Source organism: Tuber melanosporum (assembly GCF_000151645.1).
Source record: "Tuber melanosporum whole genome shotgun sequence assembly, scaffold_74, strain Mel28".
In the NCBI taxonomy this organism is placed as follows: Eukaryota; Fungi; Ascomycota; class Pezizomycetes; order Pezizales; family Tuberaceae; genus Tuber; species Tuber melanosporum.
In genome coordinates, this window is record NW_003299122.1 from 152,743 (window position 1) to 178,212 (window position 25,470).

The 25,470-nt window shown below is 47.5% G+C and overlaps 3 protein-coding genes; all 3 read right to left on the reverse strand.

Moving 5' to 3' along the window:
* Nucleotides 1-287: 287 nt before the first annotated feature.
* GSTUM_00010729001 (uncharacterized protein) lies at nt 288-1,143 on the reverse strand (the record flags this gene model as incomplete). XM_002841479.2 has 2 exons in its annotated part: nt 914-1,143; nt 288-841 (listed from the first exon to the last, which is right to left on the reverse strand). Exon 2 carries the CDS (start codon nt 642-644, stop codon nt 288-290), a length of 357 nt encoding a protein of 118 aa, XP_002841525.1. The 5' UTR covers nt 645-841; nt 914-1,143.
* A 2,651-nt stretch (nt 1,144-3,794) lies between these two features.
* On the reverse strand, nt 3,795-5,793 carry GSTUM_00010730001 (uncharacterized protein). XM_002841480.2 has 3 exons: nt 4,700-5,793; nt 4,568-4,641; nt 3,795-4,501 (listed from the first exon to the last, which is right to left on the reverse strand). Exons 1-3 carry the CDS (start codon nt 5,327-5,329, stop codon nt 4,252-4,254), a joined length of 954 nt encoding a protein of 317 aa, XP_002841526.1. The 5' UTR covers nt 5,330-5,793; the 3' UTR covers nt 3,795-4,251.
* A 2,712-nt stretch (nt 5,794-8,505) lies between these two features.
* On the reverse strand, nt 8,506-9,250 carry GSTUM_00010731001 (uncharacterized protein; the record flags this gene model as incomplete). The annotated part of the gene is made up of 4 exons (XM_002841481.1): nt 8,506-8,639; nt 8,701-8,981; nt 9,042-9,116; nt 9,213-9,250. 4 exons carry the CDS (start codon nt 9,248-9,250, stop codon nt 8,506-8,508), a joined length of 528 nt encoding a protein of 175 aa, XP_002841527.1.
* Nucleotides 9,251-25,470: the final 16,220 nt, after the last annotated feature.

Genomic DNA, 25,470 nt, shown 5'->3' on the forward strand with positions numbered 1-25,470 from the left:
GTAAACGTATGAGTGAAAATAAATCTACTCTCCTCCCTCCAGGGGCTCTCACTCAATCAGAGTACGGTACTCGTAGTCATTCAACAGTTGCGGTGGGGGCGGGGAGGGGTGTAAGCAAGGATACCATGCTTTCCTCAAAAGGGATCAAGGCCGTCAATGGGTAGGGTTACACACTCGCGAACCCAAAAACCAGCGGTACCGGTAAATGGACTCGCTTGAGCACGGGACCTTTTTTTGCCCTCTCTGGTGTACAAAAGTGGCCTAGGTCATCCAAAAGTGATCACCCTCTAATTTTGTTTTTGATCCACCGAAAAGTTGGGGGGGAGGAAACCGGTATCATAGATTCCCGGATCGGGTACCCTTCCACAATCCCATCGCAACGGGGGAAATGCTTGTTTGACCCCATGTCGGATAGGTAGTGCCGGTGTCGGAAGTTCCCCACCCAAGTGATCGGTATGATCAAGTTCGCACAACAGCGCAGCGATTTTTCCAGCAAATTCGCTGAAGCCCCGAGGATGCGAACCCGGGAAGATAAACACAATAACCAGCAGAACACCCGTAGAGGCACCACCATGAGAGCAAAATTCGGAATACTCGGTCTGAATAAAGTGCCACACCGTGCACAGTACTCGTACAGTACACATCCAGCACCGCACTTTATAAGCCTGTAGCACCGTGATGACACCGGGTCACCCGGATCTTGGAATGTCACATAATCGAGGAGCACTGTAGTACACCCGTTGCGCAACCGACAGAGAACTCAGAGGCACTTACGACCGGTATTCAACTTGACCGCTATGCTGGGTAGGAATCTGGTTAATTCCGCTCAGGAGATACTGTCCTGAGGAAAACGGTGGGCGTACCAATCATTGTCAGTTTTTCTCGTGTATCCAGACGCCGATTGTGCGATTACCGTGCAGAGTGATTTACTCGAGTAGAGAGTATCACAGCCGTCCAAAACACGCGCGCTCAAAACCCTTGTGGTATGTAGGCTTTTGGAGGAGCAGGGACCACACATTCCAAGCTCCCCCTGCCCTATGATAAGGCGCAAGGATTCTTGAATCGATGCTCGCAATGCAGTAAGGCCTTGTCTCCTTTTCTAATTGCTCTCCCCCACAACGATAAAGTAGGAGGAAAGATAACTGAGGGGAGCCACCCGGAAGAAAAAAAACCCAGAAGCCTTTTCAGTTTGCGGTGCGAAGGGTTTTATGAGACTTCGGGGATTAACCATATATACTTGGTGCCGGTCGACCTGGAATATAACGGTAAGAATAGTAACTTGCGGAAAAGTACCGCAGTCGTTCACGAAAAACAAAATAATAAAAAATCGGCCCGGACTCTTTTAGCAAAAAGCAAATTTTGTCGAGGACAGGAAAACAAGACATCAGGGAAAAATGCTTTTATCAGTATTGAGCTATGCCATTGTACCACACACTAAGACAGACAGCTCACGGTCCGGTACTTGACCTCTCGTTGCAAAACTCAGGTAATATGATAGCAGTTCGGGACAAGACTCCGGAATGCCGATGATTATTATCCCCTCCGTTTTCCCTCGACAGGCTCGCGGTGAGAAATGGGACTACCAGGAAATGAATGGACGAATTAGCAGAGCACTGAGTGTCGCGTCTTTGTAGTCCTCAATCGGATTCGTACGCGAGAATCAGACCCTTGTTTGACGGTCTAGAGCTGCCCGATATCTCGCCCAATCGCCGGTACAGGCTCGATATTAGAACCGCAACTTGTTTCCCTGCTGGGGGGAGTGTGTGGGGGGGGGGAGGGGGGGAACATGTCTAGCTGGACAATGAGCGTCTAGACGCGAGTATCTCACGGAGGGTTCCCGTCGTTCGCTACCCGGTACGGTACCATGCCTGGTAATCTTAAAAGATATGACCCGACCTAACCAGTACTTCCTCGTTATCATCAGCCCTTTTTGACATGATATAATATGCTCATCCCGAGACCTGTGTTGTGCTGGGTTTTCGTACAGCTTAATCAGAAACCCTCCCGTGGCGGGTTGGAATGTACTTGCTGCCCATCCAGCTCAACTTGATTAATTTTTTGGTTTTACTTCACGGGTACTGTACCATACTGTACCATACTGTACTCCACACCAGGACATGCTCGAGGAATTTAAAGTCTTCCTACCTTTAATCTAATTTACATCTAATTACTTGATACAAGCATTGCACCGTCTTCCTTTCCCTACCTAGCTGAACGAAAATTGCGATAAAGGTATCGCACTGTACCACATTCGATTCCTGATACACATCTTAATAGGAATGGTGCCGATACTACGCGATAGAGCTCACGCGTCTAATAACAAAGGACGAGCAACGGGGTGTAAGGCGAGCGAGGACAAGGGGGCAAGGAAAAAAGTGAGAGTGGGGAAAAGGAAAAAAAAGTAGGAGAGCCACTCCTCTCACTTTTCTTTTCTTTTTTCTTTTTTCTTCACTTCGTATCTCGTCAATTGTCCTGCTTTCTCCACTTCGTTACCCACCGCAACATCGCAAAACCGTACCCGCGATTAGTAGAAGAGAGAGAGAGAGAGAGAGAGAGGAAGTGTGTGCTATATAGACAAGGGTAATTGATCAGCCCCTTACCAATTCCACACCAGTTTCCCAAAAACAGTGTTCAAACAGCCCAATCCAACCAAACCCAACAACACCCCACCCAACCGAACCCCTGTCATGGTGTTTTTTTTCCACATCTTCTTCGCTTGTCCTCTTCCCCCCCCACCGCCTAGGCGCGGCTTTTCTGCTCTCACATATGGTAACCCTCTCTCGAGATAGGGAGGGAGAGAGGGAGAGGGAGAGGGAGAGGGAGAAAGAGAGAGAGAAGGGTCCAGGTTCAGTACCGCGAACTGGATCCATGGTAAGGCAAGTTCACAAGTACCCGGCATGGGGAACCCGAGAATCTGAGTCTGAAGTTGGGTGTACAGTACTCGTACAAGTAAGTAACAAAATTTTGCTCCCCCCTCCCCCCTTGTGTTCGGGTTCTCCATGCCCGGTACGGTACTTTGTAGCACAGCGGCCCATCCAGCGCAACTACCGTAAGTCAAAAGTATACGAGTACAGAAGCACACTAGCTGCGCTCAAGTCAGCATATTGGCATGTCTTTGTAATTGCGCTAGTCTCTTCCCTTTCTAAAGCTGGACCACTGCCTACTGCATCACCCCCCTTCACACTTTCCTCCCATAGCAAAGCCCCTCGACCAGGCTTCAGGGTTTCGAGTCATATTTTCATTTTCCATCTCAACGCTGCTAATGCCTCTGCCGACTCGCTGATAGTGATGGGGGGGGGGCATCACTTTTCTCTCTCTCTCTCTCCTTCTCTAGACTAGGTCATAGTGCAGAGAACTACTCGTATTTACTTCTACTCGTGGAGCACATTGATATTAATTTGATTTGATTACGGTTCTATCACAAAGCGAATATTTTTTTAATTTTTTTTTTCTCCTTCTTTGCTTTTGCCGGCGTTAAACACTACCGGTTATTGTTTGCTGGTTGCCTTTAAGCGCCAGCTATCTCACTCCCTTCTTTGTCACCACGCTGCAGGTTGGATGGGCGTGGTGTGTGAAGGGAAAGAAAAAAATAAATAAAGATGAAATTCGTTAGCGGGTAGGTTGGCTTTGCGGGTTATAGCGTGGGACAGGGTGTGTTGGTCAACGTTGTAGATCCGAGGGCCCTAAGATCTCTAACTGTACTCTGGCGGCGAAGGACCGCAAGGTACGAAGTTACAGTACGGTACGATGAGATTTGGCCCCGGAAAAATTGGGGAGAGGAGGAGCCTCCAAGACGGAAACCAATTTCCATAAATGCATTGGATTTTGTTATTTCAAGAACTCCATATCTTCCCTAAATAAATGACGTAGAATGTTGCGCTCGACAATATGGACAAGCAAGACATTTGCTCACAACGACTGAGCCAGTCGTTTAGAGCCAGTAAAACAAAAAGCCAGCCGACCCCGTTTTCCCTTTTTCCTTTACCGCGCAGAACTATGACAAAAGGAATAATTGGGAAAGAAGAGAGAAGAAATGAGAATGAGAAGGGAAAGAAAGCGAGAGAGTTGAACAAGGGTAAAAAATAAAAAAAATAAAAACCAAGTGGTATGAAACTATGAGGAAAATACCCAGGCCAAAATGAAAAAACAAAATTGCGCCTCTAAATAAATACCCTTTGCAATACTTCAAGGCACCGGAAAAAGGAAAAGAAGATTGTACAAGAAACAACGATCCCTAGAAGGACGGTGTGCTTAGCCCCACAGGACTGATGATGGAGTCTTTGGAACGATGTCCGAGAGAGGAGGGAGATGAGAGGACATTCCGTTATCGTAGTGATTTGGTCGCATTTGGGGGTCATAGGCAGTCATGTTTGGGAGTACTTCGTCGCGGCGCTGCATTGCGCTGTAGAAACCGAGTGCTTGCGAGTTCCAGACTATGGGCTTGTTCTTTGATCCTCTGGATGCGATATCGACGCGCTTTGGACAACCATCATCTTCATGTCTGGGTGAAGGCATGTTAGAAATCTATCGCAATGCCTGCGAAGCATGGGAAAAGGGTAGGGCTTACCTTCTAAGAGTGTCCTTGCGGGCAAACATGTTGTTGCAAAGTTCGCAGCGGAATTTCTTATCCTTAGCATGCACCTGAAAGCTTTGGTTAGTGAATTGAATCAGGCGAATGATTCCGAAAGATGGGACTTACACATTGCTGATGTCTGGTCAAGTCGGTTCGTCTGACAAAAGCCTTCTTGCAATCGTCGACAGGGCAAACGTGAGGTCTGGGTCGGTGAGGGTTGTGGGTCTCTAAGTGCGCGTTGTAGTTCCAGATCCTCGAGAAGTATTTCCCGCACTTGGTGCAGTGAAAATTGGCCTCGCTGGGCTCGGTCAAATGGCGCTTCTTACGGACCCTACTGACGCCAGAGGTACCTGCCGCACCCGAATGGAACTGACCTCCAAATCCAACAACAGAGGAAAGTTCGTCCCGAGGTCGCTTCATAGGAGATGGTCCGCTCAAGCCGTGCTCCTGGAAATCGTGCTCGTCCATGAATCCATTTCCCATTCCCTGCATGCTATGGTTGTCCTGGGCGCGAAGGATGTCCTCAATGAAGAGCGGCGGCGGTGAGGCCGTGACAGAATGGTCCTGCATGGGCAATGACATGTCGTCACTGTCCGCCTTCATGCCAAAGGCGTTCGACATCCACATTGTTGGGAGATTGGGGTCCATGGGAATCTTGTCCTGGAAGTCGTGGGTATGGCTCATGGGCGACATAAGGCCATCCGAAGCTGGGGGGGAGAGGGGAGGATTTGTACGGTCGTGGAACTCGGAAGGCATCGTGGTAAATGAGTGCTCCTGTTGCGGCGGGGAAGGCAAGGAGTGGTGTTGGTGGTGGTGGTGTTGGTGACGAGATCTAACGTGGGAATGGTCGTGAAGCTGGCGCTGTCCAAGGGCGGGAGAGACAGAATGAACGCTTGAGGAGTGTGTTGACTCTCTGGTGTCCCGCCCCCAATTATTATCATGCGACATTGGAGGTGTGCCGAAACCTAAAGCCGGGCTTTGCTGGGGTGTCACGTATACGTGAGAATCTCTGTGTCCTGGAGTCGACATTGATTCATGAAAGGAAGACGCTGAGGGGGACGGAACTCGAATGTGGGAAGGGCCCATATGTATGTATTATTTTATTTTTCCTTCTGGGGGAGTTGGAATTAAAATATAATTCGGCTTCTGGGCCTCTGGTTTTGTATTCGGAATATTGCCCTGGGTAACGAGGTTGGAAAAGGTGGTTCACTGGGGTCAGTTATAAATCCCTACCGGTCGAGTACCGCGAAAGTTGATCTGTTCTATGGGGGGGAGGCAGAAAAGCTCGGAAAGTTGCTGGGAATCTTGGTGATTTAAGCCTCTCAACGATCCCAGTAGACGGGATCAAAGAACGAAAGCCTATGATTCGCTGGCATAGAGAGAATGTGGCGAGGGTAGGAGATATGGCCACCAAGAACCATGGATTTCAGTATTAGTGGTAGGGATGGAATAGCTGTTCACCGGGAAGACCGTCGACTCGTGGGGTGTGGTCGATTCGGCGCCCGCTCAGACGCGGCGGGGTCTGGGAGACCCTGTCATCGCAGCCTCAAAAGGGTGGTGGTGGGTGGGTGGGTGGAATACTGGTAGTCAAGGGAGGACCGCGAATATCCACCTGGATTATCGGGCGAGCTGTCAGACGCGCTGCGAGCTTTGATTGTGACTCCAAGAAATTCAAGTGTTGCTCCATGCAGCATTTAAGAGGGCTTTATCAAGCATGGTAGCGCGGTGAGCCTTTCGCGCCGGCGCCAACGCAACCCTCAAGAACGGGTAGACAAAATTATGCAAGCGTAAATGCTCCGATTTAGCCACTACAGTCGATGCATACTGCGGCACACGCCTTGTTCTGGGCATAGTTCTTGTTTAGGTTCAATAATATTTTTTAATTTGGTACAACAACTTCTCCAAAGTGGGATGGCAATCAACCCTCGAGCTCCCAGCCTTTACGGACTCTTTTGAGAAAGAACCTCGTCGAGCTTGCGGCTCAACTGCTCGATAGTAGTCCTCATCCGGTGCAGCTCATTCCCGTGCTCGTCAATCTGGTTGGCATAAGCCTTCAGGTTTGACGCACTCTCTCCGTCGAAATCCATACGCATACTGCTCGCGGAACTGACGAGCGCAGGACCAGCTTGAGGGCCAACCTGGCTGCCAGCTCCGCCTAACCCCAGCCTACCACCACCTAAGCGCCCCGACCATTCCTGGAGCCGGTCGGGTCGTCGACCAAACGACTTCAACCCTTCCCTCATAGACATCCGTTTAGAACTGGCGCCCGGACCCCACGCAGTTGCAGTGTAGCGCGTCTGATTATCCGGCCAGAGGTACTCGTAGGCCATGATTGCCGCGACCTGGCGCTATGTTTAGTTTTTTTCCCAGAGTAACAGAAGGGTTTGCGCGTTTAAAGGGCCTAAAGGGGACAAGTGAGGGGAGAGGGGGAAACAAACGAATGGAAAGTGTGAGAACTTGAGAAGCGCGATCCTCCACTTTCGCATCCTACCAGCCGATAGGACAAGTCTCAGCGGGCGTAATAAAATGAGCGAGAGCAAGTTCTGTGGGGAGGTAACCGTTACAACCTGAACTCGATTTTCAAAAAGGAAGGCTGGCTTAGGCGATTACCATTGGAGGATAAAAAACAACGAGTCTGTTGCTGGTTGCGGCTTCCATTACTGTAATTGAAAACCTGACGCGCCAATCAAACTTTTTGTGAGCCGAGCAACAATCGTCCAAGCCCCCGATAGCGGTTAACTGTTAACTCACATGAACAAATATTCCTCCCTGTGATACCACACACGCATATTTGTTAGCCCTCGTAAAGGGAAAAAAGAAAATAACATAAAAGGGCGAGTGCAAAAGGAATGCCGAAGCAGTACCGGGCGTTATTCATCATCTGTCGGCTGTTAGGGAATGTTCTACTCTACAGTACCGAAGGAGGGAGCCATCATGTTCTTACATTTGTCAAACTATTGGATAGCAAGCTTATGAGAGATGTGATCAAGAGAATGTTCGTTAATGTGACGAAAATCAACTGTAGATTCCCCGCACGCATTAGCTTCTGGAGGCAAGTAGTTGAGCAATCCTCGCAGACTCTACCGACCATTAGTGGGGGACCCAAAACAGGAGATATCTGCCGCGCGTGTGTTAGCATCGTTTGCGGCACAGCAGACGCGGAGCCCATCGAATCCCGATCCCCTAATCCATACCTCCCTCATTGCGTCCTGTAAATCGAGTTTTTTGCGCGTTAGTTGATTGATTAGGTCCTGACCAGGCTTGGGGGAGTTCAGCAGTTTCCCACTCACAAATCCAACCGAGCTCTAATCAGGTCATTAGACGAGTGATCAGCACTAAAGCATTAATCTCGGTCAACACCCCTGTCGAGGCAGCGCTTACCGAACCAAAGAAGACTACAGAACACCAGTCAGCATGCTTATTTACAGTGAATAGTTAGTTGCTCGTAAAGAACACGACAAGGCCTAACCCTTAATTAACATCCAGGACATCTCGGAAAGTGTAAAAGACTCCCTGGCCAGAAGAGAGAACGTGGTTAAGAAGCCTAAACTATATTATTGGCGGGTCGGATCAAGCGAGAGTCTGCAACTACATCTGATGCTGCTTACCGAGATAGAGAATCATAACCTGAACGAGATGGCAGATGTATTAGCGAATGCACCCAAACTTCCGGCGCGTTCTATTAAAATAATAAAGTAGTTTTCAAGTGGCAGAGCCAACATATCTTACCAAAATCAGAAACTTTAGGAAATCTTTTGTCATCTGCTTTAGACAGGGTATCAAGACACCTACGGAGGGTTTGGACTGGTCAGTGCTTGAAGTTGGAGATGAAAGGGCTCGAACCGAAGTTCGCAAGCAGGGAGATACATACCAAAATACGGATTCATCGAAAGCAATGAGCAAACGCTGCGGTAAAATGTGTTAAAAAATCCCTATATCGTTTTTCGTTCACTGATTGATGTTCGTCTTTCTACATACCGGGGTATCAAGAGCAGCGCCTCAAGTGAAAGAATATCAAAAGCTGTATCAACAATTTCGTCGTTATCCTTGACTACCCCGACAATTCCTGCAGAATATCAGTATCAATTACTCAGATATTTGAAATAAGTGAAATCCCCCCCACTTACTCCAGATGAGGAACGCTATTCCAATTATGATAATGCAAATGTCCCACAAGCTCCAAAAGTCAGCTGTGTAGAAAGCCGTGCCGGCATCCCTAATGGAGGAAATTTCATCAACGGCGAAGGCAACGAAGAACACAATCAATGCTGCCTCTAGTCCAGTGATATGGTAGGGGTCTCTCTGTATCAGCACGCCGTAATACAATGCAAGAAATACGGCAAAGAAGAATGCCTCGAAGGCTTTTTGATACTTGGGTACCCTAAGTCTGCAGAATGGATCTGCCCTCCTACGAATTTTGGAGATGGTCAGACGATCTACGAAGCAGACAAGCAGCCAGGTTCATTACCTCTTGTTGTAGAAGTGGGGTTTCTTGGAGCCATCAACATCAAGCGTCTTCCAGAAGGAGATCCTTCCCTCCCAACTTTCATTCCATCATTAGCACGGAAGTTACTTTCCTTATGTCGCCAGTAAACCTACATTCCATTTATCACGCGCTCTACCTAAAAAAACTATTAACCCAAGGTGTTCTAGAGAGCCTGGCAGGAAGGGGCCCATGTTAAAACGCACCGGTCGATGCGAGAGAAACTTCTTTGCATCTGCCAGAATAGCAATTTCTAGGGCGTTTAACCCTGCATACGAGGCGATGCTATCGGCTTCGAGGTCGGGAGAGGAAAAATTGCGGCGGTCACGACCACCTAAAAGTCCGGCTGCTTCGTCCCCTGCAGAGTTGTTCCCATCATCATCATCATTTCCCACCAATGGTAGCTCATAGCACAGGTACTCAAGAGCCTCGTTTGCAGAGAGGGATGTCAACAAATCAGAAGCTACAAACTCGCAAGCCAAACCCCTGCTACCGCCCAAGCCATGGCCACCGGAATGATCTTCTTCGGCGTCAAAATGAGCTTTGCACCAGCTACTCGAGGAAAATAGAATCAGAACCAGATAACGGTGAGTTTCAACCGGTTAGAAAAAGTAATAATAAACAAAAATCCAAGAGGGGCAAAAAACAGCCCGTTTGGGATTTCTCGGTAGGCTAAAAATTAAGATGGAAGAATTCACTCACAGCAAGGCCGAGACGGTAGCCGGATTGTGATCTGCATGTAAAAAATGCCGAGTATGTCAGTGTAAAATGTAATGAAGGCAATAACATGGGTCTCTAAGGCAAAAACTGGTTGCGGGAGAACGCCACAGATAGGAAGCTGTACCCTTTTCGGACAACTGGTTGCAGAGACGGGTCATCACTGGAGAGAGTTTCAAAGTGCTCATATTCTGCGGGGTATCGATGTGTTCAACGACTAATTATTTTGCGTTGAGAAAAATAAATTCCGTGAATTATCAGTAAAGAAGCTTAATATAGCATAAGTAGGATATGTAGCAGGGGTGGGGGGGGGGTTATGAGGGAACCTGCGATGCTGTTAGAAATAATTCGGCACTTACAGTAATTCCTGAACGTCTCACACAGTTCAAGGAAGTTCATATCGTCTTTTACCAGTGTGGGGGTCATCGGTGTCATCGGTGTCATGGGGGTTGTCGGGCGTCCCTCGTGCAACGACAACGGTCTTCTGTTAGGCATCCTTTTTTTGCGAGAGTCTTCAGGAATAAGGGTACCGGTACTGTGGGCGGCGCAGCTAAACGCGGAGGAAAGGTAGGATAGGACGTCGGGATAGAGTATGTAGAAAGGGAAGAGAAAGGGAAAGCGAAAGGCCAAGCTCAGAGATTGTGGGATGAGAATAGGAGAGAAAGAGGAAAGAACAATTGGATCGGGCACTTCAAAAAAAAAACAGAAAGAAAACACCCCGTCTGCTCACACTTGCATGACGCTTTGGCTTCCACACCAGAGGGTTTTTGCTGAAACTACTTTGGCGAATAGGTGGGTGGATGAGAAGGTGGGAGTGGTTGGCTTGGGGCAATGTGTGGTATGCGCACACCAGCCCTCAGGGCCTCTCACCGTCTAGGTTGTGTGCACCTGCCATGCCAACCACTAACATCCAGCATCACATTCAAGAAGATTATTACTACCATCTTTGGCGCGAGGTTTTAACTTCTTTCAGCTACACGCGTCTAGCGCTACAGTATCTGCGCTTACGGCTCGCTCTCCGAGGCCAGGAAACATCCTTCTACCTTCCGCATTGCTCTGGATTTCAGTGTCAGGTTGTCGATGCACATCGGCTGGCGCGCCTTAATGGCAACCCGATAAGTTGCTTTGTTTTTCCGTTAATACACACAAAGATCAGGCCATTCCTTTCAGTCTCTTATCAAATTTTTTCTTTCTTGATGTCGAGTTAGATTACCTTTGCCAACTATCGTCATATTGACCGGCAGGGTCTTAGGGAAACTGCCGAGCTCGTAAAATTATATGATGCGGATATAGCTGCCATTGTATCAGCTGCGATTGTATCAGGCGGGATATGAGTTACTGTGTTATTACACTCCCCCTATCCCCCTCTTGCGTTCAGTCGTACCAAACGATGCGAGTTTCTATGCTTGCATGTTCTCCCTTGGACAAAGAGTAACGTAAGCAGGAGGTGTCGTATAACCGTTTAAATTATAGGGGTTTTGTGAGGCTAACTTGAGTCTCTATGATAAGCGGGAGGGATCACTTCCCTGCTAGTCTTTTGTGATTTGTCGCGACACTTCGGCTATCGTATCCAGCGCGATGGCGGGCGCTGAATCAGAACTGACCTCGATCTGCTTTGCTGTACATACTCGTACATACGATATCATTCTCAATGAACCCCCCCGAATACTCGGACTGGCTTCAGAGAGCGGTAAGCTCATTGGATTCCAACCGGCAATCTTGAACCGGCAGTTTACGAGTCGGTACAGCGCTTGGAGTGAGATGATTGGTCGGACGCCAGACCACCAACCAAACATTAGTTTTGAAAAAGGAAAAAAATGAGGAAAAAAAATCAAGGGTATTCAAAAGCGCTTTTAAGAGCGATAGGAGTCAGGTGGAGAGAGGCGCGATTATAGCCCTAGACAAGCTGATCAAGTGGGGTCCTGTAAGACTGCCCTACCGGGAACAAACTCGTTCTTCGAAGCTCTCCCGGACGGACTGGCTGAGTTGTCGACAGGGGGGGGACAAAACCTCAATCAACAATCAACGATGAGCAGGGGTCGGGCTAGTGGGGTTTCTTTTTCTTTCGCCTTATCTGGGAATCCTATTACCGGTATTTATCATGAGTATTGATTGGACAATTTTCTTTTATGTGGGCAACCATCCATATACAAGTAGACATGTATGTTCAGGTTTTAGGACCCACCCGTCCGTCCATAGACTAGAGGCTGCTGGTGCTGCGAAAAAGAAAAAAGAAAAAAAGAGAACTTGCAAAACTACTGTCTGGTTCACGCGCGGATGGAACAAATAAGCGCTAACTTACTATGATAATAGTGTTCAGTCCGCCAATCCTTCCTCTACATTTGGCTTTCAGAAATAATTTACTCCATCAATTCTTACCCTGCAATCTTCTTTTCTCAAATCCATGTGGAGTCGACATAGGGCTATGGTTCTAAACCACTTCAGCTCGGCATCACCGAGCCTCAAAAATTCTAAACTATCATACCGGTAAGGGGGGTGGTACACGGTGTTCACACAACTTGGGTGATATCATACCCGAATAACCTTTTTCTGCGCCAAAAGTTGCGCAGCCTGAAAATATCCCACAATTACCAAAAAAGGGATTTTAGCCACCCCTCTTTTTTCTTTGTTCGGTGCTTACGAGTTATTATGCGTATCCAGTCACTGCCGGGTGGGCGAAGGAAGCTGGAGGGCGTTTGTATACTATAGTATTATCACGACACCATAGTATTGTCCGGAAAGTCCTCGGGGGAGGCTCACCGGGAGACGTCTACTAGCATACCGTATCAGTCTTGTACACGGTACGTGTACCCAAATGCTGGGGTAGTGTAGCCAGAGGTACGAGTACCGACAGAGAGGACGAGAGAAGTGGGGTGGGGGTACCGGTATCCTTTGGCGATTGAATCCGCATGTAACTTATCTAAGTAAGTATCTCTCCGGTAGACTGATTCAGGTGTGGAAATTTCTATTGTCAGCTTTCAGTGTGATATCCTGTGGAAATATGATAAGGCGAGGCTGACGACCCAAGAAATTGGGGTGATGGGGGAGAACCTCACAATAGGTGGCAAACCGGTTAAGCTCCATCTCTTGTGAAAGAATTGGGACGAGGAAAGTGGACAGTACGCTTCACACATGCCATAATCTTAGACTAATGGAATCGCCACGAAATAGGGAACACCCTCCTCCCCAAAAGGGATGGGTTTTTTACGGCTATCATACCAAATGGCCAGGGAACTCACCTACTGGTCCGAATTTAGGGGATGGATGGGATGTCCTTGTTGCATGGATTTTTATTTTTATTTTTATTTTTATTTTTTTTACGTATAAAAAGTGGTTGGTAGTCGAGCCTCTTCTGAGGCTGATAAAAAACCTTAAATTGCTTCGACAGTGTATTGGTGGTTCAAAGCCTGAGCCAGCGCCTTGGGCTTTGGAAGCCTTGAGGTTATGCGTGCGATATGTACGAGTACAGTACATTAAATTTTGTAGCTATCATAACTACGGGGCACCCCCTACCGGGCATACGTCTCACTAGGAATGGATGTCATTATCTATCACTCGGCATTCTGGGGTTGCTTGATCTACCCGAATTTGTCCGCCTACGGCTATCTCTGGCGATATCAGCAATTTGACCCCCACAAAAGGTAGTCGTCCTGTAACGAGTCTTCCTCCTACCCTATGGCCCGCACTAATGTCGCAGTTTGTGCTTGTACAATGTTTCAGCTTTTTCTTCTTTTCTTTTTCGATTTGCTTGTTTGCTTGTTTGCTTGTTTCTCTGGAATGGGATATCAACTTCCACTCCTTGTTTGTTATAGTTTTTGTTTCACAGAGTCTTGTGACTGCATAGTTCCTCGTTTCGAAATATTTGTGCCCTTCAACGCATACTTGTACGATTTCCGTGACAACCGGCATAGTAACCGATTGGAGGCCTGGGGCCCGGAGAAGGGAACACTCCGTGATGCTATGTTTCAGCTCTACGGCTTCATGCTTCGACTTGGACATTTGGATGCTGTCATACTTACAAATATTACCCTTGATTACGTTTACATGTTTACCGAAGGCTCAAGTAGACACTATTGATTAAGGAAGCTAATTCAAATTCTCAAGGCGACCTCCGAAATCCGATGGCTGATTTCGAGAACTGATGATCGGGAACAGCAGTTAACCTTATCCCCAGCCGGAACGTCTAGCGATCCCCTCAAGCCTTTCAGCCGAGGCTGTTGATCATTTTTAGTTTTGCGAATTTGAAAAGCTGATCCGGATATCGTGTCAATGCCTTAAAAGGCAAGCGATTAGAAGTCGTTTAATTGGAAATATGGGGTACTCGTACCGGTATTCATCGGAACTGTGTCCACCCTTGGGGGACCACCAGATACCTGAAAGAAAGAAAGAAAGAAAGAAGAAGAAAAAAGAACAATCGCCACCACCAACAAGATATCGAACAGATGCACTTGCACGTGCAAGCGCTCAAAAGCCCGGAGCACATGTCCCAACGGGATACCGGTATGGGGTAGCGGTAGTGGGGGGGGAAGAGCAAATTGGAACATCATATGCGGCGGTGCCTCCTCGTTACAGCTCATTGCGAAATAACCTTATGTATGCGAACCTTAACACATAACGACACGATACAAGTATCATACGGCAACGACGATGCCAAACCCTATCAGCCCCCATTATCTCGTTCATTCATCGGCCGTCTTCGGGGTCTATCATACCAACTACATACCTCAGTTTACTTCCTACAAGTGAGGCGGACCATCATAGCTTTCCCCCACCTGTTATACGAGAATTTGTCCACCACCCTCCTCCAACCGCGTTTATGTGCGCTTGCGCCTATTCAGCCGCGACAATTCAGGTGACCCGTAAGGCTCCCCTTGCTTCATGTGGGCGGGAAGCTCACTGCAAATCACTCGGGGAGCCTCACCTCTACCCTATCGCCCCCACTTCCGCCCGGAAATCTGCCATGCGTTGTATGTGTGTGCGTGCGTGCGTTTATGCATCGCCCCGCTTCAGGTTCCCGGGGTTGGTTTCCACGACTCAGCGGTTTCTTCGCTAACTTAAGGAGTAGATCTTCATCTATAGTGCTTTTACATTTTTTTTTCCCGCAAAAAGGGAATAAATGGAATCTGTAAGCGAGAGCCTATAGTCGATTTCTTTCTTTTTTTTTTTTTTTTTTGAGGGGGGGATGGATGACGGGGTGGGGGTTTGGCCTTGAAAGTCACGTGGAAAGCACGAGACATCACTCGAACGCCAGCCACAATGAGGTCCGGGCGGTGTCTTGCTGCTCATTTGCTACGACGCTCAGCTAGCTAACCCGAGCGGGTGAAAGGGAATATCAAACACCGTGGCCGCATTTTCGTATTTAGATGAAGGTTGTTCATGTTGGCCTGACCTTCTGGTATACCTGGGAATCAGCTTTGTATGACCTGCACAATCTGGGTACATGGGTTGTTTTTTATTTGCAGTATGACTCAAGGTTCGAGAGGGAGAGGATATTCTAGTAACCCTTCACCTCCGCGGCCCCATCCCCCCACCGCGCCGGCAGGCTTGGGTTGAGGGGCACAGCAGGGCTTGACTGTGTATTGTCCCTCAATGCCACATATTACTGGGCGATTGTTAGCTGAGAGGGTCTTTCACCCTGTACTATTTCCTGTTCCTGAGTATCTTTGTTTAGAATTATGCAGTTGGTACTGTCTACTATATCGTGTGATACCTCTCCCCACCCCATTGCACAACTGGGGTTGGTCGACTCCCTGCTGCTACTGGGGTGTTGTACTTTTTGCGGAATTTTTTCCATTTCAACGTTTCATAATGTCGATAATTTGCAAAACATTTTGAACATCCGCCCTTTCGTAAAGCATTCTAACGCTAGCAACCATCTTGTGGGGAGGTATAGCCAATTGCATAACAGGACGGTGGAACAATCGGACACCACTTTCGTTGCCATCTTCTCAAGACGCTGGGATCCAGAGAGCACGCATTCACACCGTATTTTACCACCTCCCTGATATAAGCACATACCATGCGAATTATTGGCAGGGTCAACTCACGTTACTGTATTGGTGGCTTTGGGATCCGACTGTTTCGTGTTGACGTGAGGGGAGGAGCAGTGATCTCGGTGCGGGATAGTAAAAGCTCGAATGATTGGACAGTAAGCTATGTATCAAAGTCTTCAATCGTATTTATTCACAGATATCTAAAAGAAGTCCGCCGACCCGCCATGCGCCCCTTACCGCGTCGTGTCTGGGGGGTAAGCCAACTTCGGTCCGCCTATCTCGCGGTGCGTCTGGGGGGCGCCACCGGCGCGCTCCGTAACATAACGCAGGGTCCAAAATTCCCCTCTCTGGAAAGGGGGCAAAAGATTTCCTCACCCCACTGAGAGGGGAAAGTCCAGCGCCATGGCACAGGCTCCTGTTATTTGTTAGTTTTTTTTTGCAGTGGTAGAGTCCCTGGATGTGGCAAGCGCCACGATGGCGCGGCCGTCGCTTTAGGTTTATCTCGAGGCTCGCGGTAAGTTCCCCAGTTCTCGAGTGCAGTGTTTACCGCAGCACGCTACTTGAGGTGCATTTTGCCACGATTCACCTACAGTATAGGGGCAAACCAAAAGTGACAGTTTCCCCATCCAAAATTCTAATCTGGTAACAGTTATCGCGGTAATTGGTTGCTGGGGCTTCGGTATCGGTTGGATTCATTCAGCTACGATATGTCACCGACCTGGAATTGAAAAAAGTTCCCTTCACATCTCTGCACTTCGGATACCGGAGGCGCACGCGCAGACTATTCGCAGGTTTCTCCATATACGAGTAGTGTAGCTTCGCTGCGGAAATCCATCACCGACCTACCCGCCCTCCCCACTTCCCCAGCGATCGTACCGCTTCCCGCGAAACGACGCTACGATACGTATCCCCCCCCGTCACACAATATCTGCTAGCCACTGGCCAAGGGTTTTGTTCGGCCATCCTGGGGTAGGTGCAGAAAAGCACCGTGAGGTTCCTTTTACCTTTCCAAGAGATATCCCCGTGTCACTAGTTTGTTTCTGCTTCTCTTGCCGGGATGCACTCCTCTCGTTTGTCCTACACGCACCCAATTATCGATCCGGGACTTGAATGGTGTGTTTACTACCACTCCAATTGCGAGCTGCGGATGTAATCGTTGTCCAGGTCTGGGTTTTCCATCCACTGGCATTATTTAGCGAGTGATTTTTTGTGTTACGGGTCGGGATAAGAATATCAGGCTTGGAGTAAGTCAGACTGAAAGTGGAGAATATTTAGGGTGATGATTCTGTGCTTGAGAAGACTATCTAACGTAACGTGTATCATGCTTAGCGATCTAGCTTCGGTAATGATGCGGTGACCAAAGCACTTTAATGGCCGGCGAGTGGGTTATCCCGTGGGCCAGGACCTGCCTCAATAGTATCAATCGGTGCGTGGGTTTTCAGAATTGTGATTCACGACGTTCCAAATCCTCCAGAAGATATTCTAGTACGGTAGACTATCTCCAGCTCGGTAGGGGGGGAAGCTTGAGCAGAGACTGGGATAATTGGGCCTTACGCTAAAAAGTCCAGAGTTCCCCTCCCGTATTAAGGGGGGGGGGATCGGGTAGGGGGAGACCGGCCTTTAGCCATCCACTGAACTGAATAGCAAGAAAAGCACAATATGCCTTGCTAGGAGAGGCAACTCCAACGTCCTAGCCCGAGGTCCAATTACTCCAGTTTTTCGGTGAGTGAGTCTTTAGATATCCTCTAACGTTAACTCGCTACCATACTTGCAGTAGAGACTTTTCGATTTCGCATCTGGCAATCTGGTTTGGCCAGAATCGCATTTGCCCCGTGTAAATTGAGCGTCATTTCCAAAAGTCCCCAGCGATCCACCCGGTCACGGAACTCTGTGCAGCAGTGGCGGTACTGTGCTCGAGAAGGTACTGCTACCTATTTGATACGGCAAGTCCTGACGGATCGCACTAACAGTTTTATCACGTTTTTAGCGTAGTAGGTAAATATACGAGATTCGGTTTATGATGCTGAACTGCCGTATCTTCTCCATAAAGTTTTGAATGCTAACCGTAACCCAACGTGGGTTAGCATCATGCGCGCGAATTATCCCCACTCGAGAAAGCCTTGAAATTACGCCCGAGTGTCGTACGGAATAAATCATCTACGAGTAGTGGCGAAAACAAAGGACGGTGGAGAAGCGGGGAAAGGGGGGAAGGAAGAGAAAAAGAAAGAAAAAAGGGCAACATTCTGATCGGGCCTTAGCGATAAGACGAGCCGAGTACTTCGAGCACAGCATATTATACCGCTATGCATGCTACCGAATGAGCACAATACTCAAGTGCAGTAACGCCTCGAAACCCGGCATCTCACCGCGCCAAAAGCTGCGCGAGAATCAAAAGTGTCGGCGAAAACGGTCAGTACTCGAGTAGTGGTAATGTCGGCCCGGTGGTTTCTTTTCCTCGGTACCTACACACTGGTCTGCATGTGAAACATTCCTTAGTAAGTTTCTCTTTTCGTGGTCCAACAGCCCTTACAAATTTACCGGTATTTCCTCCTTGCAGTATAATGCAACACAATTTAAGTAAGCTCCAGTTCGAGAGCTCTGCTACCTGTAAAGGACTTGCTAGTGTCGTTCGGATGCAGTGCGGTATTGCGTTATCAGGGCTCTAATCTCCATTTACGGGTAAGAGCTTCCTATAATGTCTAGTGTCGAACAAAAGAAGAATAGGGAGATCGTGTCAGCTCCTGTTATGTACAGTACTGTACCTACTGCTCATATTAACCTACGACCGATTTCATGATTGAGGGGATTCAACCTTGCCGAGTCGCTACCCGGTTTGATCAGATACTGGTAGGGAGCAAGCACTTCTTGCTCCTCAGGCAGGAGTTCAATTTGCGAGCAGTCGCTAATACTTGTAAAGCAAAGACTTGACAAATATCTTAGTAAGAGGATTTAAGTAAAAAACGCATCGGTGAGGTTTATTGTTACTATTCTCCATGCAAGTGCTGCACCGTAAATGTACCATAGCATGTTTCAAGATTACCCTCAAATTGACCCCATCGCGAAGAGCTTCACTATCCTCTAGGCTTTAACTTTCTTCTTCTATTTCTTCCCCTCCCCTAATACATCGATCTGCTATTTGTGGTTAGATCCGGAACCTAGTTGGTGTTTGCGTCTGGGTCAGGCCCCGTCGCAAATACTAGGTCACCGGGGCTAACCTAGCATTGAGAACGAGTACTCGGGTACCTTATCATGGATTATAGGAAACAATTAATCTCACTAGCACTGCGAGAGGCTATCACTCTCCGCTGTGCACTGTGGCGGTTCTATTGATGGTCCCAAGGCTGACAGGATAACTAGGATATCGATTCTGTGAAAGCCTCTTCGGAGGACACATACCGGTGTATGATACTGCATGAACATCTGGGGTGCTTTGGCGACACTTGGTGTCTACTCGTTCCAGGGGTGGGGTTTTCGTCTGCGGTGGTGCCCTGGATATTTTACGCTCGGACCTGTATCAACTGAAACCGGGACCCCATCCGCAAAAACTTGCCTGCCCCCCCTAGGTTTTCTCTCAATTTATCTCATGGGAAATGCCGGAAGATCAGCGCTTGGAAACGGTACAGTACGGAGATGAGGATTAAAGCTTTCTTATTGGTTCCATGTCGCTAAATCTCCGGGGAGCATTGAGTGGCAATGTTAGAAGAGGGTTACAGTAGAGCTGTGACCAAGGAGGCCTGGGTTGAGAGGATTTGGTAGCTCTATACTAGAGTACGGTACTCTCGAAGGTGGGTATTTTTTTTTTTTTTTTTTTTGTTGGTTTATGTCTCAACGGTCGGGCCAAATCCTGGCTCCTGTGGGGCCAAAGAGCTCCCGAAGCACGGGCGTTTCCAATGAACGTATCGTAAAATACCAGTTCTCGTGGAGAATTTTCGTCAGTTATGACAAAAACTTCCAAAGCCGGCAACCCCTGAGCATATGTTGGAATTGATAGAAGGAGATAGTGAATTGTGGACAATCGTGGAAGCTATAACGATTCAAGAATTGGGTAACTTATGGGGTCTCTTTCGTATTGGAGTTATGGTGAGTTACGCAAGGGTCATCCAGTCTCGTCTTTTATTATCACCAGAGCAAGAAAGGGGAGATGGGGATATGCATGGGGGGAATGGGTATGCGTGGTACGGTGATCCATGGAAGGATCAGGACGATTGCATCATGTTTTATATATGCTCCTGTCTTTAATCTTGGTTCAGAGGAGATGGGCAGGAGGGGAACAAAGTGTATGGCTATACCTGTCCTACCTTTCATACACTCATTCAATAGCGGTCGAGCCCAATAACGCTGAGACGCATATCCATCTTTGAAATGGAAACAGTTCTCAGTAATGTTCAGATCGAAAAGTAACACCTTAGGATAACTAAGATAACTTAAAACCTAACTTATTTGCTGGCAAACCATCATCATCTCCAGATATGATACTAGGGTAATATGGCATGTTTGACGCGGTAAAATACCGATAGCGTTAGGTCAAATTAAGTCTGTTAACGTGCTTCAGTCCGCTGTCTTCTAGGGTAGCAGTTTGCCAAAAGGTACTTGAGGTATGTATATTCACTCCGTAAGTGCGCTCTGAGCGACTTTTTGATACAGGTGCTGGTATTCTTTCTGAGGGCGGTTGGGAAATGGAGCAATCATCATAAAGTTAAATGGCTCCAGGTTATCGTAAAAAACCCGCAACAGATAATTGAATGATTGAAGGTCAAGACCCATCCTATCCTGCTCGCTCTACCACTGCGCTGTTTATTGGTTACCTATCAAGACATGTATGGCATACTACTGCCATTTTACCTATCCGGACGTTCTCTACTACTGCTACTACTATTTTATTCTCTCTGCTAATCGTAGTTTGGTTTTCATCATATCTTTGTAGCATATGCTATTCGATGCTTACTGAGCCTGTTGACAATTACCCAAGGTGGGTGAAACAGCTTTCGCATTTTTTGGCTTATCGTCCTATAGTAATTGTCTACGAACACCCCCGCGCCTATTTCTTATATAATGCTCCAGCCTAGCCTGTTTCTATCATAGGCCCTTTGCGGGGACAGTGTGAAAAGTGCGTAGCTGGTTCTCGATTGCAGTCGCTGTAAGAAGTGAATTTGATCATTGACCTACCTCGCAATCGGCGGAGCCCACGATAAATCCGTACAAACACACAAAGGGAGAGAACATGCCCACTCTTGTTTTAGCTTTCTTTTATTTTAGGCAACGCACTGGGGTAATTGGGGTTTATTTCTTCTTGATCATCGGGGCCGCCCTTTCTCCTTTCTCTTCCCCACACTCCTTTCCTCTTTATTTGCTTTCTCGGTTAAACCAGCCATCCCGGATCTACTGGTGGGGGAGCGCCGGATAACCGCCTGCTTGCACTCCTGGGATCACGGAAATGTCCTTCCCAGGGGGCGAGGGAGGATAGAGTTGAAGTCTCCCTTGCCTTAGAGTGATGGCTCCCACTCCATAGGCTGGGGTCGAACGCCTAGGCCTCTTGCACCGGTGCGACAGCTAGACTCTTCTCGAAATAGTCTGGGGGAATACTCTTATGCTCTCGGAAATTGACCCCCTTCCTCAACTGGATTTGGTGAGAGAGAGCAGATATGAAATATACAGGGGTTCGTGGAAGATACACGCGGCTTCACTATAGCTACCCCGAATCTTCTTTACCTTCATGTGCGCTATTGGGTGGAAATACATTTGATCTTAATTACGAGGCTGGCCCTAAACTATATCTTTCCTATGCCATTCCTCCTGGAACCGATATGATAATACCTAAGTTAGGAAGCTCGGCTTATATCGAATATTTGTTCTTTTTGGTAAGGTAGTGGAGCATAGCGCCTTCCGCCAAAGCTCATTACCCTTCTTCCACAAATGCCATATTTTTCAAGGAGATTGCTAGATCTAATTTGTTGCCACTATCTCTTGCCGCCCTAATTTCCTTGTCTCGGAGAGAATGGCCTTACAACCTCACATAGGCTCGATCGACATCCGTTTACATTCCGGCCAATGAGGAGGGGCCACGCAGTGAGCATCAGGAGAATAGAAACAAAACCTTCGGGGAACGAGCTCACAAATACTGGTCACTGCTTACCAACTGCAAACTCCCCCCATGGTTACGCTATACAGGCAACAAACAGTGACGGTTATGCCAGCGCGTAGTGGGTTTTTTCGAAGTGGTCGCGCATTCCAGAGCAGATGAAAGCCGCCACACACCCATATATGATACTCATGAGTGATGGAGGATAATTATCACCAAATATCACAATCCCGTTCGGGAAATCCGCGTCCGCATCACCGGCACGACAAAGTGATTCGCCAGCGCAATGGCACGAGTGATTTCTCGTGTCAATAGGCACAAGCGCCTAGTAGAGCGCCTGGGTCTGACTGGCGCTCGCTAACATCACGTGTCACCTCTCGCGAGTTCCACAATGTATCACAATGCGAATGGAATAGAATCCCAAATGGTGGCGATTGAAGAGGAATTGCATTCCTCGCACTAACCTTGTCGTACTTTTCTTTTCTTTTCTTTTTTCGAAAAAATAACGAAAATCTCGGATAAGCTCTAGAAGAAACTTGAGCTTCCTTGAAATTATCATGGCCTTGGAAGGGGTGGGGGATTTGCATCGTGTGCTACGGTAGTAACTAACTATTCATGCCCGACCCTTTCGAGAAGAATACTACGGGATTAAAATCCGGTCAAATTGAGAAAAGGGGTTGTTTGAAGCTTAACGGCTTCCCCCTCCACGGAATCAATGTATGTATGATAATCATTTTAGCGCTGGAGGAGAGTCACTGTTGCTTTTTTTCCAGGATCTAGAGTCGCCACTCAAGATCAGAGGATGAGGCGAAATATCGTGCATAACTGAGACCGTGCGGAAAATCGCAGCTGTACGAGGGGGGGGAAGAAAGTAATGCGACACCTGTGCAACACAAATTCCCGTATGGAAACAATATCAACAACATATACTACTACCATTTTCCACAACCACATTCAATAAATAAAAAGAAAATCATAAATCAATAATGAGTTTGGTGCCCTTTTCTTCTAATAACCTCTCTGACCTGCTTTGGCATACTTCTGCAAAGATCCATAAACCTTCCATCAGGAATAGCTTTCCATGCTTCCTCCACAGCTCTGATTAGCTCTTCCTTGCTTGCAACTCTTCCATACCTTTTCCCCAAGTAAGTTTCCATATCTCCCCAAATATTTTCAATTAAGTTCAGGTCTGGTGACTGTGGTGGCCAGGGCAATATATCCACCCCATTCCTTTTTCTACACTTTGTAGAATATCTGTGATTAAACCAGTAGTTAGATTATATTCTTAAGTAAGTATTTCTATATCAAAAAACAGAAAATACAATAATTATAAGGAGGTAGAACCTATCCTTTATGCCCTGGTGCACCATCTTCAACAACCCTAGTCCAACCAAATCTCTCACAACACTCATGCCAGAAAGGAATTAAAACTGGATCCAGAATATACTTAGTATACTCATAAGAATCCACTTTAACCTTTCCTGGTACTACCACTAGCTTTGACCTCAAATCCCCACAAAAGGCTCCCCATACCATAACTGTCTCCCTTCCTGACTCCCAGACCTCATCAATGCAATCCTGATCATATTCCTCAGAAGGTTCTCTTATCACCCATCCTCTCTGCCCAAATCCAGCTGTAGAGAATGAGGTTTTATCAGTCCATATGATTCTGGACCAGTCTCTTAGTTTCCAAGCTCTTTTTCTCATATACCAACCAAATCTAATTGGTATATTTTTAGGGCGCAATCCTCATTTAAAATATCTTTTAGTTATGTAAACACTTGAATCTTCATTAAAGTACTTACTTCTTGTGTGGTTTTCTTTTATTTAAATTAAGACTCTTAGCTGCCTTCCTAATTGTCCTGGATGATGCCTTTAATCTCTTCTCTTCTTTAATATCCTCCCAAGAGAGTCTTCTATTTCTTTTATTTTCTTTAATAAAAGACTTTAGATCAAGTAGATCAGACTCCTGGAAGATTGGAGGTCTTCCTGTTCACTGGTAGTTGGAAGGACTACCTGTTTCCCGATACCGTTGATAGATGCGAGCACAGGTACTATGGTGAACTTTAAGGCCTATTTTTTCCTCCAATTCAGCTGCTATCTTTCTGAAAGACCACTCTGCTATTTCTTGGAGAGCAATAATATGGATCTGGTCATCATGCATGGTTTCCCGCTCGAAGCGCTGTCACTTCTTCGTCAACGATCGCCGCCGCTCAAGATTTCGTGGACTAATCGCTAAATCATTTAATTTTATTATTATTTCAACTTTATGTACATATTCATTTAATTAAACTACTTATGCTCACTTCTGCGGGTTCCCTTTACCCTCATAGTGCTTTTCTGAAATGGTTTGGCAGGTGGTGGGGGATATAGTGAGTATTGTAGTGATGGGGGTTGGGAGTAGAGTTGCGATCTTGTGGGAAGTGGTTGCTACTGTGTCGCACTACTTCTTTCCCCCCCCTCGTACAGTACTCGTAGGGCCCAATGCCGGAACACTGTATCATACCATACCTCGCACGATAAAATTTAGTGCCCGGTAGCGGTGTCAATTTGCCACAGGAGTTCACGTTGCGGAATGTGCTGACGGACCAAGTTTTTTTTCTTTATAGCAAGCCGGTTTTAGATCGCCAACATGCGGATATTAGAGGACGGTTAGATGATCGGCGGAAGCTTTGGCAGCGCATGCGGAGGGCCTGTGTATCATACAGCAAGACACACCGTGCTGAGGAGAAGCCGAGTTGGGCCCAAGAGATTCCGATTCACAGCGCCTGGGGTTCATCGTGCATTGGGAAACCTAAATTGGGAGCTCCCCTCCGCCTGCGCATCTCCATCGAGACCCAAGATGTTTCTTTCTATAGTACTGTACACGGGCCCTACTTAACGGGGTCCGTCCAGTAAGTCAGTTTTGCTGCGTGAAGCCGTGAACTCGCCGTCCGGGCCCTAAAAGTGTGCGAGTGATAATTCACGAAAACGAGATACCGCTAGCGGAAGGTGGAGGAGGCTATGATAACTTGACTTGCTGTCTTTTTGTGCTCCAAAGTGATACGAGAGATACTTTCTATCCTAGCTACCATGAAATACTGCAGTATGCCGCCTAGCACTACCATCCACTGAAGTGGTAACACTACATTCTAGCGAGTGGTGTAACTAACTTAAGTACCTGTCCGACAGGAGTTGGGGCGGGGGGGGGGGCAGTAACGTTCAGATATATGTATAGTATGTCCTGCGCACCTTGGAGTGTTCCGGTACACGTGAGAGCGGGTAAATTACCGAATCTAGCGATATGGCGCTGCTTCTCCTAGTATCGGGTCGCCTACCAATCGCGCTAGCCAACATTCGGCAGGGGGTAGCTTATTCCAACCACCCTGTCTAGTCTGCCTACGCCAGATCATTGTCGAAGCTGTACGGTGCTGTATGAGGTTCCACAATTTCTAGAGCACCGGCTTGGCGGGGCTTGGGAACCGCAAGGGCGACTAGGGACCACCAATTCAGGCTTGTGGAGGGATGCAATCCAAAGAGGCCAGAAAAAGAGTCCACTGTAGCAAAAGGCGGTGAGAAGCTTCGCACAGGGGGTTTTCACACATGTATGATATCATATCATTTCAGCCCGCTTTTTCTCCTTGGA